Source organism: Schistocerca gregaria, chromosome 3 (genome assembly GCF_023897955.1).
Source record: "Schistocerca gregaria isolate iqSchGreg1 chromosome 3, iqSchGreg1.2, whole genome shotgun sequence".
Classification (NCBI taxonomy): Eukaryota; Metazoa; Arthropoda; class Insecta; order Orthoptera; family Acrididae; genus Schistocerca; species Schistocerca gregaria.
This window is the reverse complement of record NC_064922.1, coordinates 272,136,631-272,154,951: the sequence shown is the minus strand read 5'-3', so window position 1 is coordinate 272,154,951 and position 18,321 is coordinate 272,136,631. Positions and strand designations below refer to the sequence as shown.

Sequence of the window (18,321 nt, the reverse complement as noted above, 5' to 3'; positions counted from 1 at the left end):
ACTACCACTGTTTTGTTTTTGAACGCCTGTAAAATTTGGTGAGTGAACATGTAACTGGCATTCTCAGTAGAGCAACTTCTCTTATCTGCTAAAGATATAATTTTTTACTCATGTCGGATACGTGATCTTCTCAAAAAAGTTTGGAAAACGATGTTAACAGTGAAACAGGGCAGTAGTTATTGACATCTCTCCCATCACCTGTCTTAAAGAGAGTGGCATATTTCAATCTCCATGGATAATTGCCTTGGGTTAGAAATGCAGTACATATTTCAGATAAGCTAGGGCTAAGTGTGTGGGAACAAATCTTAAGTACTCCATTAGAAACACCATCAAAACCAGATGAGCTTTTATTCTTGAGAGAATATATCATTTCCTTGATTTTAGAAGTGGAGTTGGTGATACATTTGCATGACTGAATTTTATCAGAGTTACTTTTTCAGCATACTGCTGTGATTTTTCTCTTGAACTTTTTGTCCCTATACTTTCTACTGCATTTAAGAAATGATCATTAAATGTATTTGCTACCAGTGACTCATCATTTATAGCCCATTCATTTCAATAATTATATTATCCTGTTCTGCGGCTGGTTGTCGTGTCTCTCATATCACTATAATCAATATAGCCTTAAGTTTGTTGTCTTAATTGTTGATTTATGAATTCCATGCATGTTTCTTGACTTTTTAATGACCTTTCTTACTACTTTTGGATAGATTTTGTAGTGTGAAACAACTGTATGATCTGTGCTTGTTCTTGCCAAAAGGTACATTGCTCTTTTCCTTCCACAAGATACTTTAATCCTTCTTGTGATCCATGGTTTTTTGTGTGGCTGTTTAATGTCCTTTCAGATTATCTTATGTGGAAAGATGTTTTCAGATAAAAATTTATCATGAAACAGATTAAATTTTATATTAGCATTTGTTTCATTGAAATTTCATCCCAAATTTAATCTCTTGTAAACTATTCTTAAAAACATTTGTCCTGGAGTCATTAATTATTCTAACATATTTCCACTAAAGCATATCCATACTGTAAAGCACTATGTTATTTATCCAAACTAACTGTGCATCATGATCAGAGAGAGCATTTGTTACTGAGTAAACTGTCATTTTCACACTCTGAGCTTCACCAAAGGAAACATTATCAGTTAAGATCCTACTGACTATATCCACCCGCGTTGGAAAGTAAATCACTAAGATCAAATTGTAGGATCCAAATAAGGTTTCTGGATAGGTTTTCCTATCAGGGTTCTTCACAAAATCTACATTCAAGTTACCGCAGACTAACTGCTTGATGCTGTCTGACAGATAGTATAATAATGTAATTGTATAGATAAAAAAGTGTACTCACCAAGCAGCAGCAGCAGCAGCAGAACACATATATAAAAGAAGGTTATATGAAGCAAGCTTTCAGAGCCAACAGCTTCTTCTTCATGTAGAAGAGTTGAAGGGAAAGGAAGAGGGGTAAAGGAAAAGCACTGGAGAGGTCCCAGAAAGGGACAGGTTTCAGAAAAGTCATGCAGAACCTCTAGTCAGGGCAGACTTATGGGACAGAATGAGAAGGAAAGACCATTATAGTCAAAAATTGTTTTGTTGTTGGATAGTGTAGTAAGGATTCCCGATTCCTCACCATTTCAAAATTTCCCAATGGGATCTGTATGCAGTTACAGTTAAAAGTGTATTATTTATCATTATTAGTTCACAAACGCAAACAACTGTGCACTGATCACTAAAAAAATCGACTTGCCTCTGTGTCTCTGAACTTGTGTTCTGTCTTAGTGTACGTAACAACTCCCTCTTTTTGCCATGTTAGTTCTGCATGAGTAAGCAGCTAGAGTGAATTCTTTTATATGTCATTTATCTAACCCCTGCCTCCAAATATCCCTTAATACAACCTTTGATGAGAAAAACAATCACTGTCAGTATTTTCACAGAAACTTCTTAGATTCAGTAATTCAATATCAGCTTGATTCAGACTTGACGTGTCTAGTAAATCAATCACTTTGTTATGCCTACTTTTCTTCTGACACCTCTCTGCTGACACTATACCTATAGATCATTTGTTTTCCATGATGCTTTCTAAATTGATTGTATGTGTTTCAGAAAAAGACTGGACGATTCAAACTTTTCCTGACTCTCCAAACAGTCAAAGATGTATTATGATGAATCTGCAAGGCAAAACAAGAAATAGCTAATGAATGCTGTAGGTGATCTCTAACATTTATCTCAGGAAACAAGTAGGATTTAAACCTTACATACTAGAAATGTCCATATAGCATGCTCCAAGTAAGAACAATTATAAAACTGTTGCCAATTCACAGCATCACATTTTTGTTACAAGCTAACATACATTTTTTACTTTCAAATAACTTACCAAAATGAAATGTGCTGAGAGACACAGATAGGCATGTTTAAAGCAAGAAATCAAAGCATGAAAACTCACCCAGTGGACTTACCACTCTCTGATGAGTTCATTTTTGGCTACCACGGGTCCCCAACCATTGCAGCACCTCTACCCTTTCTGTTCTCCGTGTCTATGTATGCTTTTTCCTCTCCATTGAGGAATATGTCTTGGATAGTTTTGTGAACATACTCTGAAGTTTCAATAGCTTGGTACTGGAACAGTCCCTCATCTATTTTCTTTCATTCTTTTTTTCTTCATTACCCATATCCTCCCCTTCCTCCACTTTGGTATTTGAGGTTTTCTTTGTTTCGTTTTCCTCCCTGTGTACACCTGAAGGCCGGTCCATGCATTCGATGCGTAACAGGTGACTGGGTAAGGCATAATTACCAGCCCTGGATTGACAGATATGGTTTGCACATACCCCCTGGGACAGGCCAGGACCAAGGAGTGATGATTGCCTGAAGTGTTAGCTTCCCAAATGCCTATTGGTCCCTCTGTCAGAAGTTCGGGAGGTGTGATCTTAAGTGTGAACAATTACTTAAGGTAGGTGAGCTCTCTGAGAGTGCCCCCGTTGGAATGACCATGCCATCAGAGACACTGGCAGCCATGGGTAATTTTGTTGCAATGAACCAATCATCTCTATCTCCATCTCAGTCTACATCTACTAAACTTAAATGGAATGAGTCTAATTGCAGGCTTTGTGAAATCCTGCTCTTGCTTACATAATGGGACTTTGCTTCTATAGATTGTGATTTTCAAGCCCAACAACTGCATACAGATTTGCCCCTCCATGACTATCCTGTTTGTGTCAGGGCCCAACATACACTGAACTCTTTAGCATGGTGTTATTTATACTCAGCTGCTTGATGATCTGACCGAGGGAGAAATCCAAACTTATATCTCTGATCAGGGAATCACTGCAGTTCATCGGCTAATGAAAAAGGTTGATGCAAACTTAGTGCTTACAAGCACTCTTTTTCTCACATTTGATTGGGTAGTGCTACCATCAAAGATTAAGGCAGGCTCTGTAGTCATCACAGAATGACCATACATCCCAATCCTGATGCATTGCCACCAGTGCCTATGTAACAGTCACATTTGCTTGTACTGTCAAAACATGACCAAATATGTTAATTGTAGTAGAGATGCTCATGAGGGTCATTGCCGCCTCCTTTTACCTGCTGTATCAGTTGCAATGGTGAACATGCCAACTCACCCCTGAATGTCCTACGTATCTTGATGAGCGGGTCATTCAGGAGATCTGGACGAGGAAAAGAAGCCCTACTCTGTTGCTCATAAGTTGTTGGCTAGTGAAAATCCCTGCATATTACTATCCAGCACTTATAGTACAGTTCTTGCTATGCCTTGCTCCTTAAAAGATATGACTACACAGACTTGCAACCTCCAATTCAGTACTGCAGTTGTGAAATTGCCCAGTATCATGGTAGCATCCCTGTCTTCTTTTACAGCTGCACAACAAGCCACCAAAGCTTCTCACTAGGTGGTGAAATAACCTGCTACATGACCTGCATGCTGGAAAGGACAAAAGAAATACTCCCATGAAGACTTTTTATGACCCTCCAGCCAACAAACATCTGAGTCTTCATCTGCCAACTGTAAAGGCTGTAAGAAATCGAACATAGGCAAATGGTTTTCTCCTGCCCTGACTAAAAGGTGTCGCCGCATGGTATTCTCATTCGGCTGACCTCTGTTTCTCCGGCACACTCCACCTGCCATTTATCAGCCCTGGAATCTGCAGCCTGACCCAGGGAGAATGCTGACGCCTCTGTAGATTTCATGAAACAGAACCCACCGTCCTCTGCACCCTGTAGCTGTGAGTCTTTGAAGGGTATCACTCGGCAGCCACCTAAGTGACTACCCTCCGTTTGTTCACTCCTCCCCATTCTCTGTTATGACTCTTCTCCACTGGAATGCTCTTGGCATTAGATCCATCAAGTAGTACCCACTGCTGCTCTTTAAATTGTAGCGTCCGGTTGTTTTCTGCCTCCAGGAAATGAAATTGTGTTCTTGCGATTGCTTCGATGTCTCGCATTTCCTTCCTGCCCACTTTGACCTTCACCCTTGAGGAAGGCATTCCATTTCACAGGGGGGCAGCATCTGCTCATCCAGGATGACATCCATAGCCAAACCAGCTCACTGAACACCCAGTTGCAAGCTGTCGCATTCCAATCAATCAACTCAACCTCCTCTGTCTCAACAGTGGAGCACCACATTCCTTTCAGACTTCACACACACCTGTACCCATCTGGACTTCTTGTTCTGCACTGTCCAGCTTGCTATCATCTCAAGTGGTCCATTCTCTCTGATGTGTACTTGAGCCACCACTTCCGATGCACTTTCCTTTTGCTAACTCCTACTCCATCTGCATGCAAACCCAACTGGCAGCTATCTAAGGCCAACTGGAAGTTTTGCTCCTCCCTGATGACCTTCAATGAACAACATTTCTCCAATTGTGATGACAGGATAGAGTACCTTACAAATGTTGTCCTTACCTCCACAGAACGTTCCTTACCTCACACTTCATCTTAACCATACCATGTTCCAACATAGGTGGACTGAGGCATGCCTAGAGACATTTCACGCACAGAGACATGCTCCCCATGTTTTTAACTGTCATACTATCATGGTGAACTGTACTCATACATAGTAGCACGCGCAGTGTTGTTGCATTTTTTGAGATGGCAAAAGAGCTAGCTGTAATTAATTTCTGACTTCTTTTAACAGTTTCACTCCCTGTTCCGTCATGTGGGGAAACCTCCGTCAGCTGTCTGAGACCAAGTTACATTTTCTGATTTCCAGCCTGTCCATAGCAGATGATTTTATTGTGGACCATATTGGTATCTCCAACACATTGGGTCACTATTTGGTGGAGATTTTGAGCTCCAACCACTATCACCCAGCCTTCCACCCTCGGAAACGAGTGGAAGAGGCTCAGGTGTTATCGTAATTCTCGCAGAATCATGAATGCTACAATGTTGCCTTTACTATGAAGGAGCTAGACCAAGGTCTGACATCATCCTGATTGTTCACCATGCAGCCAGACAATGTTCACATTCAGATATTGCAGCACCTTTCTTTTGTGGGCAAGCAGTTTGTACAGTTACATTTGAGCAGATGGCACATTTCCCAGTTGCTGGCATGAAGCCACTGTCATACCCATGCCTCAGCCCAGTAAGGGCAAACACCTTCCTTCTAGCTACTGCCCATTTCTCTCATCAGCTGTGTCTGCAAGGTGATGCAATGTATGATTTTTGGCCAGCCAATATGAAGGCTTGAGTTTCACAATCTACTAACCACTATATACTGTGGACTTCCAGCATACTGTTCAGCAGTTGACCATCTTGTCACTTTGTCAACCCATGTCATGAATGGTTTTCTGCAGAAATACCAGACTCTGACCATTTTTGTGATTTGGAGAAAGCGTGTGACACCTGCTGAAGGATTGGTATCCTTCGTACACTATACATGTGGGGCTTCTGATGCCACCTGCCTCATTTCCTTCAGGAATTTTTAAAAGACAGAGTTTTCAAGTTATGTGTGGGTTCGGTCTTGTCGGACACCTTTATCTAAGAGAACGGGGTGCCTCAGGACTCCATCCTGAGCCTCACCCCTTTGCTGTAGCCATTAACTGCATTATGGAATGTCTCTTGCCAGGCATCTCCAACTCCCCTTTCATTAACAACTTTGCAATCAATTGTAGTTCTCCACAGACTTGTCTCCTTGAGTGGCATCTTCAGCGACGTCTTAGCCATCTTTACTCATGGAGCAGCAATGCCAACTTCCACCTCTCCACTGACAAAACCACTTGTATAAATTTCTGGCAGTGCAAAGGGTTTCTTACACAGTCTTCACATTTGGCCTGTTGCTCTTCTGTTTGCTGAAACTACCAAATTCCTGGAGCTCACGCTTGATGGAAACTTTCATGGTTTTTCTATGTGCCTTACTTGGCAGAACACTGTATCTGATCCCTCACTATCCTATGTGCCCTAAGTGATACTTTCTGGGGACTGGATTGGACCACACTCCTCCGTTTATACTGATCTCTTGCTTGTTCTCCCAGCAGCTGGACCAACCTCCTCTCAACCTTCTCATTGAGAGATCTTTTTTATTTTTCAGTGCTGGTCCTTATCTATATAAAAGATTTAGGAGACAATCTGAGCAGCTGCCTTACGTTGTTTGCAGATGACACTGTCGTTCATTAACTAGTAAAGTCATCAGAAGATCAAAACAAATCGCAAAATGATTTAGAAAAAATTGGCAATTGACCCTAAGTAATGAAAAGTGTGAGATCATCCACATGAGTGCTGAAAGGAATCCATTAATCATTGGTTACACAGTAAACCAATAAAATCTCAAGGCCATAAATTCAACTAATTATCTACGAATTACAGTTACAAACAACTTAAATTGGAAGAAACATACAGAAAATGTTGTGGGGAAGGCTAACTAAAGACGACTTGTTATTGGCAGGACACTTAGAAAGTGTAACAGATCTACTAAAGACACTGCCTATGCTACACTTGTCCATGCTCTTTTAGAATACTGCTGCATGATGTGGGATTCTCACTGTTGTAGTGGCCCCTTATCAGCTAGAGTGCCCACACAACCAACAAACAAGATGGCCTGCCACTCTCCCTTCAAGAGCACTGAGCAAAACATCGCCAGTGGATACAAACAATAACAAGCTTTCTAAAGAAACACAGAAATACTTTGTCAGGCAACATATGACAGTGTTCCACCAATCAGAACTCATGTTACTCATGTAGCAATCCGCCAACTCGGTCTTATAAGCATGCCGGACAGTCAGACCAGCAATGTTGCCTACCACTAGGGACAGCTCCGGCCAGTACTTACACCAGCGCTAGCATAGTATACACTCTCCAAGCATTCAGTAGCACGTTGTATCTTGTAATTGGTTGAGTAGATTTTGGTCATTATTGACTTTCATTGTCTTGTTTTCTTATCTTGTTTTGCCAACCACAAGAATTGTGGGGTTTTATTTTTGTTCTTGCATTTGACTAGTAGTGCAGGCCAAGAAGGCATTTTTTTAATTGTAATAAAGTGTGTTAAAACTAGACTGTTAGTTTTTTCCTGCTGACTGCAGCACACTACAGTTATTGCCGATGAGCATAAAACTTTCATTTTTTAATGACTCCTCAGAGGAACTTCTTCAGTCCTTGGTGGAAACTCAGCGGCAGATTCAGGCAGCACTCACAAGGTCAGAACTTCACCCTCACTTCCCAGCATTGCAAGAGGTAGCTCATAGAGTTGATTCTATCACAGGTAAATTTAACACTTTGCACGTGGCTCCACTGATGTTTCCGGCTTTTGATAGGTCTGTCGAACCATGGACAAATTATGTTGAATGGTTGGAACAACATTTAGTGGCACATTGGATGCAGTCGGTTCACAGGTGTATCATTTAATTCAACAATTGAGCCCTGAGCAGTCCCCTCACGATCTCCACGATCTCTCACTTACCCATATTAAGAGCTGTCAGTCCCCACTGCCAGCCACTTCCACTTCCACCTCAGCCACTGTCTCTGCCGCCAGCTGTCCGTGCTGCATTGCCACCTCCCGCCACTGCCGGCCTAGAAGCCATGACATCGGCCAGGATGCCCCTACTCCTATGGATGTTTGTGGTGCTGTGCATTCTTTTTCCAGGGGGAGAATTGTCATAGCAGCCCCTTATCAGCTAGAGGCCCATACAACCAACAAGCAAGATGGGCTGCTAACCTCTCTTCAAGAGCGCAGAGCGAAACTTCGTCAGCAGTTATAAACATTTACTGGCTTTCCAAATAAACATGGTACTACTGTGCCAGACAACATGTGACAGTGTTCCACCAATTGCAACTCATGTGACTCTTGTAGCACTCCACTGACTCAGCCTTATAAGCATGCCCAGACAGTCAGAGCAGCAGTGTTTATCTCTTGCTAGTGACAGCTCTGGCCAGTACCTATGCTGGCACTAGCATAGTATACACTCACTGAGCTTCCAGTAACAAGTGGTATCTTGCAATTGGTAGAGTAGCTTGTGGTCATTATTTTCTTTCATTGTATTGTTTCCTCATCTGGTTTTGCCACCACAAGAATTGTGGGGTTTTCTTGTTGTTCTTGCATTTGACAATTAGTGCATGCCAAGAAGGCTTTTTTAAAGTGTGTTCAAACTAGACTGTCAGTTTTTCCTGCTGACCGCAGGACACTATACTTACCAGGTAAGATTGATGGAGTACATCTAGAAAGTTCGAAGAAGGGCAGCAAGTTTTGTATTATCATAAAACAACGGCGTTTTTCAATGCAGTGGAATCTTCTCACAAAATTTCAATCGCCAGCTTTCTCCTCCGAATGTAAAAATTTTTGTTGACACCAAACTACATCAGAAGAAATGATCACCATAGTAAAATAAGGGAAATTGGAGCTTTTGTGGAAAGATACAGGTGCTTGTTTTTTCCGTGTGCTGTTTGAGATTGGAATAATAGATAATTATTGTGAAGGTGGTTCAGTAAACCCCCAGACAGGCACTTAAATGTGATTAGCAGAGTATCCACGTAGATGTAGATGTAGAAGTAGATGTTGCATATTGGGCACTGTCTTTTTAGCCATCACTGTTTGTTAAGGGATGATTCCCCACCACTTTGTGCTCATTGTCATCAACCTTTAGTGGTCCACCAGTTCCTGACTGAATGCCTTTTTTTAACTGCTTGGATTCTGATGTATGTTTGCCATCTGAGTTTTGACGTTTTAACGAATGGCGGGCTGTCGACTGCCTTTTTATTTTTATCTGTTGTAGCAATATGGTGAAGGACATTTAATCTTTGGTTTGGGACCTCCACTGTCACTGCATCATATCTAGTGGACTTTTCTCCAGTGGGAAGTCCTTGTTTTTAGCTCTCTTTCCTTCCATCGATTGGGCTTAACATTTAGTCACTTTCAACTTCTTTTACTAATAAGTGTTTTAATTGCAACTTTTTTTTACTTATTAGAGTTCTAAGGTTATGACTTGAGTGCTTATGACCTCAGTTGTTATTACTCCCTTAAAAAAATAAAAAAGGTTTTTTCAGAACTCTCTCTCTCTCTCTCTCTCTCTCTCTCTCTCTCTCTCTCTCTCACACACACACACACACACACACACACACACACACACACACACACACCCTGTGTTGTCTGTGAGTTGAGCAGCTAGACTGAATTTTTCATTGTTGTTTACCAATTTGAAGCAACAATCATTGCTACTTTTTTAAAATGTATGAGCTTTGGCAAGAATGGAAAACAATCCTTTTGATTTCTTTTTATGTTGGAAAGTTCAGTAATAGGCTTTGAGTGAACAAAACTTAAGATGGTGAAATTTATGATGTTGGTGAGAAAATTCCTGGTATTTAGAAAAATCCAGTTATGTAAATATATGTATGCATAACTCCAGAATTTTAATAATTTTATATTATAGTTGATTCTTTTATTTTTCCAGTGACAGCAAATTGAATAAAACTGATTCATAGATTTAAAAAAAATATAGTGGTTACAAACTGTTCCAAATTGTCCTCCTAACTGTAGTTTTGAACAAAAAAATCTAGAAAAAATATTTTAAACCTTTTTCATTACTTACTTTCTCACTTTTAAATTTTCACCAATATATGTGACATGAGAGCAAATGCCACTGTCTGTTTGCATGTGAAACAGGCCAGAGACAAATGAGGAATTAGTCTAGGAATCACAGGAGCCACAATTAGAAAAGTCCACTGACATAAGTGACTTTGACAAAGGGCATACTGTTGAGGATCAGTGCCTGGGAACAAGCATCTTAGAAACAATGGAACCTGTTGCTGTTTGTTTACTGCTGTCATGAGTGTCTGTGGAAAGTGGTTGCCTTCAACCATAAGTAAGTTACAAAGTGTTGGACATATATGTCTCATTATAGAATTTGAAGGTCAGAAACTTATCCCCTCTATAAAGCAGGGTAGATAGCAATATGTGGAAGATCTGATGACAAAGTGCAATTCTGGTGCAGGCATATTTGAAAGCACACTGTTCAATGCACATTGTTGAATATGGGGCTCCACAGCAGACGAATCCAAAATGTTCCCATGTTGACCCAATAGCATTGTCATTTATGATTGCAGTGGACACGGAATACATGAGATTAGACTGTAGAATGTACCAGCTGTGAGATGACTCACATTTATTGCTGCATCTGGTCAGTAATTATGCTCATATATACAATCATCCAAGTGAATGATTCCTTGAAACATGCACTTCTCAATGGACAGAGCCTGGTGACAGCAGTGTTATATTATGGTTGACAGTCACCTTGTGCCAGATGTTATGAATGACAGTCACCTGGTCATCCGTGGGACCTGTGGCAGTAACTGAAGGGACCAAGACAATTGTAGACTATGGAAACATTGTTTCAGGCCACCCACATTCCTTCATACTTGCTGTCTTACCCAGTGGCAATGCCATCTTCCAGCAGGGTAACTGTCTATGTCTCAAGGCCAGAATCATGCTACAATGACTTGATGAGTGTGATTGTGAACTCTCATCTTGTCCGTTAAATGCACCTAATTTGAACACTATGGAACACATCTGGGATACTATCGGGTGCCAGCTTCACATCCACAAACCACTGGCTGAATTGCATGACTTGTGCATAGACATCTGGTGTCACTTACCTCTGGAAACATACAAAGAATCCTGCAAGCCTTTGGTAAATCAGTTATGTTACTCACAACCATGTATTGAACCAAGTATAAATCCTTCTGGGACTTCATGGTTAATGTTATTCCTGTCTGAGCTTAGTCTTTTTCTCACCAACTGCGACATGGTTGCGTATACAAACAGTGATCCAATACTGTCAAATGTTTTTCATTCCAGTCTTTGATCACAATATGAATTCTTTAGATGATGCCATCGTCTAAATAATTCATATTGTGATCAAAGACTGGAATAAAAAAACATTTGACAAGTATGGGATCACTGTATACGCGACCATGTCGCAGTTGGTGAAACTAGTGCCATGTCTGGCTTACGACAGAGTCAAAAGGCTCTGTAAACTGAAGCAGTCATCATCTAAAGAATTCATATTGTGATCAAAGACTGGAATAAAAAACTTTAGTTTTTTCTCCCCGTATCATTTGTTAATATGGCCTTATGTTTCCTGTTGCTAGGATATGGCCCCATCCATGCAAGACGTCTGACTTTCACAACATAATGTTTGAGTTTTGCAAATGGAATGTTATGAATTAGACAGTCAAAGTCCATGGCAAGTTACACAAATGCAAACAGAATAATTTCTCTTATTTTGTTCCAACCAAACTGAGTTTATGAGACAGTATATTGCTTTCTCTGTTGAGAATTTGTTGTGGAAGCCCAGCTGAGCAGTTGTGAGAAGTTTATTGTCAGAAGAGTGATCAGTATTCCATTATAAGTTAGCTTATGAAATATTTTTGAAATGTGGAATCAATACTTTATTCGTTTGGCTATGCTTATAAACTGTTTTTACTATTGCTTATGTCTATGCTTGTAAACTGTTTTTACTATTGCTTATTTCAGAATTTTGGAAAATACCTTTGCTCATACACTTATTATGAAGGTAACTCAATACAGGTGCTACCAAGTCAGCACAAGATTTTATTTGAAATGCTGTCATAATCTGTAGATTTACTGCTGTTTAGTGACCTAATTGTTTTTGTTATCGCTCCAAGAGCGGAGTTGGTAAAACTGGCGTCTGCCAGTAGCGTATATAATACTTGTGTTCCACAGGAAGTAAGTGCTCAAAAAATTTCTTTTTACTTTCTTTTAAAAAATAAAGATTTATTATGATTTCTATGTTTACTCGACAAAAAACTATTCTTAACACGGATTTTTTCTCTTGACTTCTTTTTATATTTTAAAATTTTTATTGTGAGTTCCTTGTGATTAGTTATGACATAAAACTGAAATACTTGCTAAATAAAACAGGTTTTTATCATTCTAGAAAATTTTATTAGTTTTATTGACCTTCAAAATAAACAAGGTGTCCCATCAAAATACCAGAATTCTCAAAGTTTTCTGTCAGGTGGAAATTTTGGGAACCCTTGTCTAGCTGAATCTAGTGAGTCTGATTAGATTAATGGTTCATTCTTTTCTCTTTGTCTTGGACTACAACTATTAGAATGCATTGACGTCAGTAACCAATGATGTGCATCTAATATTACTTATCTGGTAGCTGCTGTCATAAGGGGATTGAACATCATTTGCATTATCAATTTTCATACATGTCATGTTTAATCCAGTCACAAAATTTTCAATAATTTTTGAACTGGATGTTTAATTGGTAGCTAATTTGAAATTACCCTGTGATAAACATATTTACAGCCATGGACCGAGGTAAGAGATTTCCATTGGCCGTTACAAAGAATGAAATAAAGGGAGTGGGAAGATTGTCATTCTCCTCTCCCCCAACACTTTGGCTGCTGCACTGTATAATGACTTCTGCCATTTGTGATTATCTTATTATCTCTTCACTTACTATTTCTTAATCATCTCAATAGCATACTTCCTTAGTATTGTGCATGTATTTGGATACATTTGTTTTTGCCAAATGCATTCTGTTATTGTCCTGTTTCCATTTCAGTGCTTTTGTGACAGTTGCAAGATACCTGTAAAACATTGAGTGCTTGTATTTAACATTTTTGAGAACATGGAAACATTTCAAGAGAAACTTAAAAGAGAATCAAGTAAAATAATACAATGGCAAGTGAAGAAGGATTTGCAGTTCAAGCAAATGAAACAGAAATTACAAGAACTTGAAGAATTAGTAGAAAGACAAAGGAAAAGTCTATTACAACAGCAAATGAATTGTGAAGAAGTGTCTCAGGAATATGCTAATGAAGTGAAGCATCAAGAGGAACTCAAAGAAAAGTGAGAACTTTAAATAATGGATCAACACTCATTTTAAATTAAATTTTGTTTTTGAGGAAGGTCAAGGGTGTGAGAGGGTGCAGAAAAATGATATGGTGGAAGGTACTTGTACTTTAGCTGAGAGAAATGTGAAACTGAAGAGGGAACAGATTTTTTGGCCCTGTATGTACTGTTTTCTGAAATAATGATGTTTGCAGGATTTTCTATTATTCTTTATTATGCAACCAGAGCAACTAGCTCAGACTTATTATATTTCCAGAATTTAATTTCCTGTAAAGATCTGTAATCTGTCTTATCTTTTTGTGGTATGATCTCACTATATATCTTTTGTTGTACTCTACTGTTTGTAAAATATTACCATCATGAAAAAATCAAGCAAGTGACATTTAAGTTTTAGCATTTTCATAACAAGCTGTGATACATAAATTATTAGAATTACAGGATAACTACAAGTGTGTGCACCCACTCTGAATGTGTGATCTGATCAGTATTTCCTGAAATACTTTCTTGGGAAAACAATTAAGTGCTATGGAGCTATACTGACCATTGTGAATCCTTGTTGGGCTGTGTCAAACATTGTTTGAGAGATTACTATCTCTTTTACATGACAATGTGTGACTTAAATACTGAGGTTTAAAGGAGACAGTTTATCAGCACTGATGAACATCTCCTGTCATGTTGCATCTTATTCGTTTTTATTTTGCTTTATCTTTCTAGTAAAGGAATTTTGCTGTTTGGGGAGCAAAATAACTGATGATGGTCGAAGTAGAGAGGATATAAAATGTAGACTGGCAATGGCAAGGAAAGCGTTTCTGAAGAAGAGAAATTTGTTAACATCGACTATAGATTTAAGTGTGAGGAAATCATTTCTGAAAGTATTTGTATGGAGTGTAGCCATGTATGGAAGTGAAACATGGATGATAAATAGTTTGGACAAGAAGAGAATAGAAGCTTTCGAAATGTGGTGCTACAGAAGAATGCTGAAGATTAGATGGGTAGATCACATAACTAATGAGGAAGTATTGAATAGGATTGGGGAGAAGAGAAGTTTAAGGCACAACTTGACCCGAAGAAGGGATTGGTTGATAGGACATGTTCTGAGGCATCAAGGGATCACCAATTTAGTATTGGAGGGCAGCGTGGAGGGTAAAAATCATAGAGGGAGACCAAGAGATGGGTACACTAAGCAGATTCAGAAGGATGTAGGTTGCAGTAGGTACTGGGAGATGAAGAAGCTTGCACAGGATAGAGTAGCATGGAGAGCTGCATCAAACCAGTCTCAGGACTGAAGACAACAACAGCAACGTTATCTTTCTAATATCCAAATGATAATGAGAGTAACTGAATATTTTTATATTAATGTCATTGACTGATTCATTTGCATGTCATATTCTGTAAATCCTATCATGAAGGAGAGCATTTAGTGACGTGGTTTGTGAAGGGTCAGGTTGGTCGAAGTGTTACGTACCTCGTAGAAGGTCTTAGATGACACTACATGATGGTAGACAGGGTGGTGAGCATGGGGAACCAGCTCCTTGACCATCCTGGGATCATCTGGGCAGTGTAAAAACAACAGATTTATTTAACAGAATTCATATAACAGCCAAAGACATTGTCTTGATAGTGGCCAATGCCTTCAGGCAACGGCACCCAAATCACCACAACACCAGTGACTATGCACTGATACCAATGATCAGAGTCATTTGTGTCTGTGGCATTGTGGTTGCAGCTGCAACAGAGGCTCAGCGACAGCAGAGGCACATGGAAGCATCGAATGCCAACAGCTGGTGGTAGTAAGTCAGAAGCGAGGTGTCGTCAGGTGCAGTCTGTGAATCAAAGATCCCCAGGTAATGTCCTGGAGTCAACTGGAATCAGCCAGTAGTAGGCCACCTGCTCGAAGGCACCAGACTGATCGGATTTTAGGCATCAAAGGCATGAATATTGTAGAAAATTGTGTCAAGGTAATGCATTGCATGTTAGGTGGCATAACTTTGATCAGGGGAAGACATGGGAAATGCATGCATTCCCTAGAATTAGTTATGTCATGTTTACATACAGACAAAATGGTTGCTGTTTGTCTAAGAATACGAAGAGGATGCAACAGCCAATCAGGCAATTAACAAACAATGGCATGGCTATCCACTCAGAACATTAACAGAGGGTTAGGGGTTGGAGCTTTTGCAATATAAAGGAGAAAGGACCCCACCATTTGTAAGTAGCTTCAATAGATCAGGTGAAGTCATACCTGCATGGAGAAATCTCTTCAAACTTATATTTTTTTGCTGTAGTGTTAAATGCAGAGGAGAGACTGGATAGGTGGAAAGAGTACATTCTAAGCCTCTATGAGGGGAAGACTTGTCTGATGATGTGACAGAAGAAGAAACAAAGAGTTGATATAGAATATATAGGGGATTCAGTATTAGAATTAGAATATAAAGGAGCTTTGTAAGACTTAAGAGCAAATAAGGCAGAAAGGATAGATAACATTCCATCTGAATTTCTAAAATCATCAGGGAAAGTGACAAAAAAATGACTACATATTCACAATGTTGTGTAGAATGTATGAGTCTGGCGATATTACCATCTGACTCTCGAAGAAACATCATCCACACAGTTACTAAGATTGCAAGAGCCAACAAGTGTGAGAATTGTTTCAGAATTGGCTTAACAGCAAATGCATCCAAGTTGCTGACAAGAATAATATACGGAAGAATGGAAAAGAAAATTGAGGATCTGTTATATGATGCCCAGCTTGACTTTAGGAAAGGTAAAGATGCTAAAAAAGCAGTTGTGACAAGGCAGTTGATAATGGAAGCAATGTCGAAGAAAAATCAAGACGTTCATAGGATTTGTCGACCTGGAAAAAAGTGTTTGACAATGTAAAATGGTGCAAGATGTTCGAAATTCTGTGAAAAATAAGGATATACTTGAGAAAGATAGGTAATAACAGTATGCACAAGAGCCAAGTGGGAAGAATAAGTGTGGAAGACTGAGAACGAAGTGCTTTGATTAGAAAGGTTGCAAGACAGAAATGTAGTCTTCTGCCTCTGCTGTTCAATCTATACATCAAAGAAGCAATAATGGAAATAAAATAAAGTTTCAAGAGTTGAATTAAAATTCAAGGTGAAAGGATATCAATGATAAGATTCACTGATGATGATATTGCTATCCTCAGTGAAAGTGAAAATAATTACAGGCTGTGTTGAATGGAATGAATAGTCTAATGATTACAGAGTACAAGTGGAGAGTAAATCAAATAAAGATAAAAATAATGAGAAGTAGCAGAAGTAAGAATGGGGGGGGGGGGGGGACACTTAATTTTAGGATTGGTGATCACAAAACGGAGGAAGTAAGGAATTCTGCTACCTTGGCAGCAAAATAACCCATGACAGACAGAGCAAGGAGGACATAAAAAGCAGACTAGCACTGGCGAAAAAGGCTTTCCTGGTCAAGAGAAGTCTACTGATATCAACCACAAGCTACTCTGAGGAAGAAATTTCTGAGAATGTATGTTTGTAGCAGAGTATTGTAGGTTGTGAAATATAGACTGTGGAAAAGCTGTAAAAGAAGAGAATTGAAGCATCTGAGATGTGATGCTACAGAAGAATGTTGTAAATCAGGTAGACTTATAAGGCAAACAATGAGGAGGTTCTCTGCAGAATTGGTGATGAAAGGAACATATGGATAACACTGACAAAAAGGAGGAACAGGATGGTAGGACAACTGTAAAGATATCATGGAATAACTTCCATGGTTCTAGAGGAAGCTATAGAGGGTAAAAATTGTAGAGGAAGACAGAGTTTGGAATACATCCAGCTAATAACTGAGGATGTAAGTTGCAAGTGCTACTCTGAGATGAAGAGGTTGGCACAATAGAGGAATTTGTGGTGGACCACATCAAGCTATTCAGAAGTCTGATCACGACACAAAAAAAAGTGTGAATCGTATGTTGCAGGAAAAGGTTAGGTGGACCTGTAGAAGGGATGAACTATACTGTGTTTTGGAGATAAATTTTGAGAGGAACACTAGCACTGTCAGGATTGTAAATGATTGAGGAGTGTCCAAACAGTTCATAGAAGGAATGGTAGTGAATTTTGTTTTCTCATTAGTGAAGAGTTCTCCAAACTAATGAAATATAATGAGACATAGCTTGATCAAGTGGATTAATGAAATATATGTGTCCATACACAAATGAAAGTAGAAAGTAGATCTCAGAGCTTTGCCATTAATAATATGCTGTCTCACAGCATGTACTTCACCAGATACTATGTTGCGAAATTCATGTGAAATAAATATAAAAGGCCTATGTATACAACTGGGTTAAATCAGTGCAGCAAGATGGTGATGGTCTCATTAAACCTGAATAGGCAACACACAATTTTTCTCATGTGGGTACTCTAATGTATAGCAGTGATATTGATAGAACCCTTATTTAACCAAATTGGAATGCTACTTATTTATTGTTTATAAAGCTAAAAAAGCAAATAGTTTGCACATTTTTTTGTAAATTTAGTTAAAACACAGCTTAAAACATAGCAATGATATGGAATGGGTGCATGCTGGAATCATTGCCCTAACTATAATTTAAGTAATAGATCGGAGAAATACCTCAAATGTGACCAGTGACAAAAGTGTGGTTACTGATTGTAAATTAAGTGCTTGCATTCACAATAGGCAACACAGTGAAAAGGGCTTAGAATGAAGTTAACTGAATGAGTACTTGGTATAAATGAATTATGTTCATGATTTGAGGTTTTATTGATTTGAAGTTTAAGGAATTAAATAGCTGATAGAAATGATGGATTAATGTGTCAGGTGTAGTTCTACAGAGAGTTTGCGGTAAATAGTTTCTTTTATTCTGTTAAGAATGTTACATATCTAGGGCAACATCTTTCATCAAAGGACAGTGATATGTGATGTTAGATATCACTTCCATGAAGTGACGTGTTGCACAATGTTAACAGTATCAACAAATGACACTCACCAACATACAGTGAAATTTTA

General features: G+C 39.1%; 1 protein-coding gene across 5 annotated transcripts in view; it reads left to right on the top strand.

Moving 5' to 3' along the window:
- Positions 1-18,321, top strand: part of LOC126354661 (myosin-11-like) — a 273,554-nt gene that overhangs the window by 49,034 nt on the left and 206,199 nt on the right. For 3 of the 5 annotated variants that reach the window (XM_050004437.1, XM_050004438.1, XM_050004440.1), the window contains exon 2: positions 13,031-13,317. In XM_050004437.1, the coding sequence (XP_049860394.1) occupies positions 13,097-13,317 (221 nt within the window). In that variant the 5' untranslated portion in view covers positions 13,031-13,096. Of the gene's footprint in view, positions 1-2,099; positions 2,200-13,030; positions 13,318-18,321 lie in introns of all 5 variants that reach the window. The other 2 variants (XM_050004441.1, XM_050004439.1) reach the window with 1 other exon arrangement.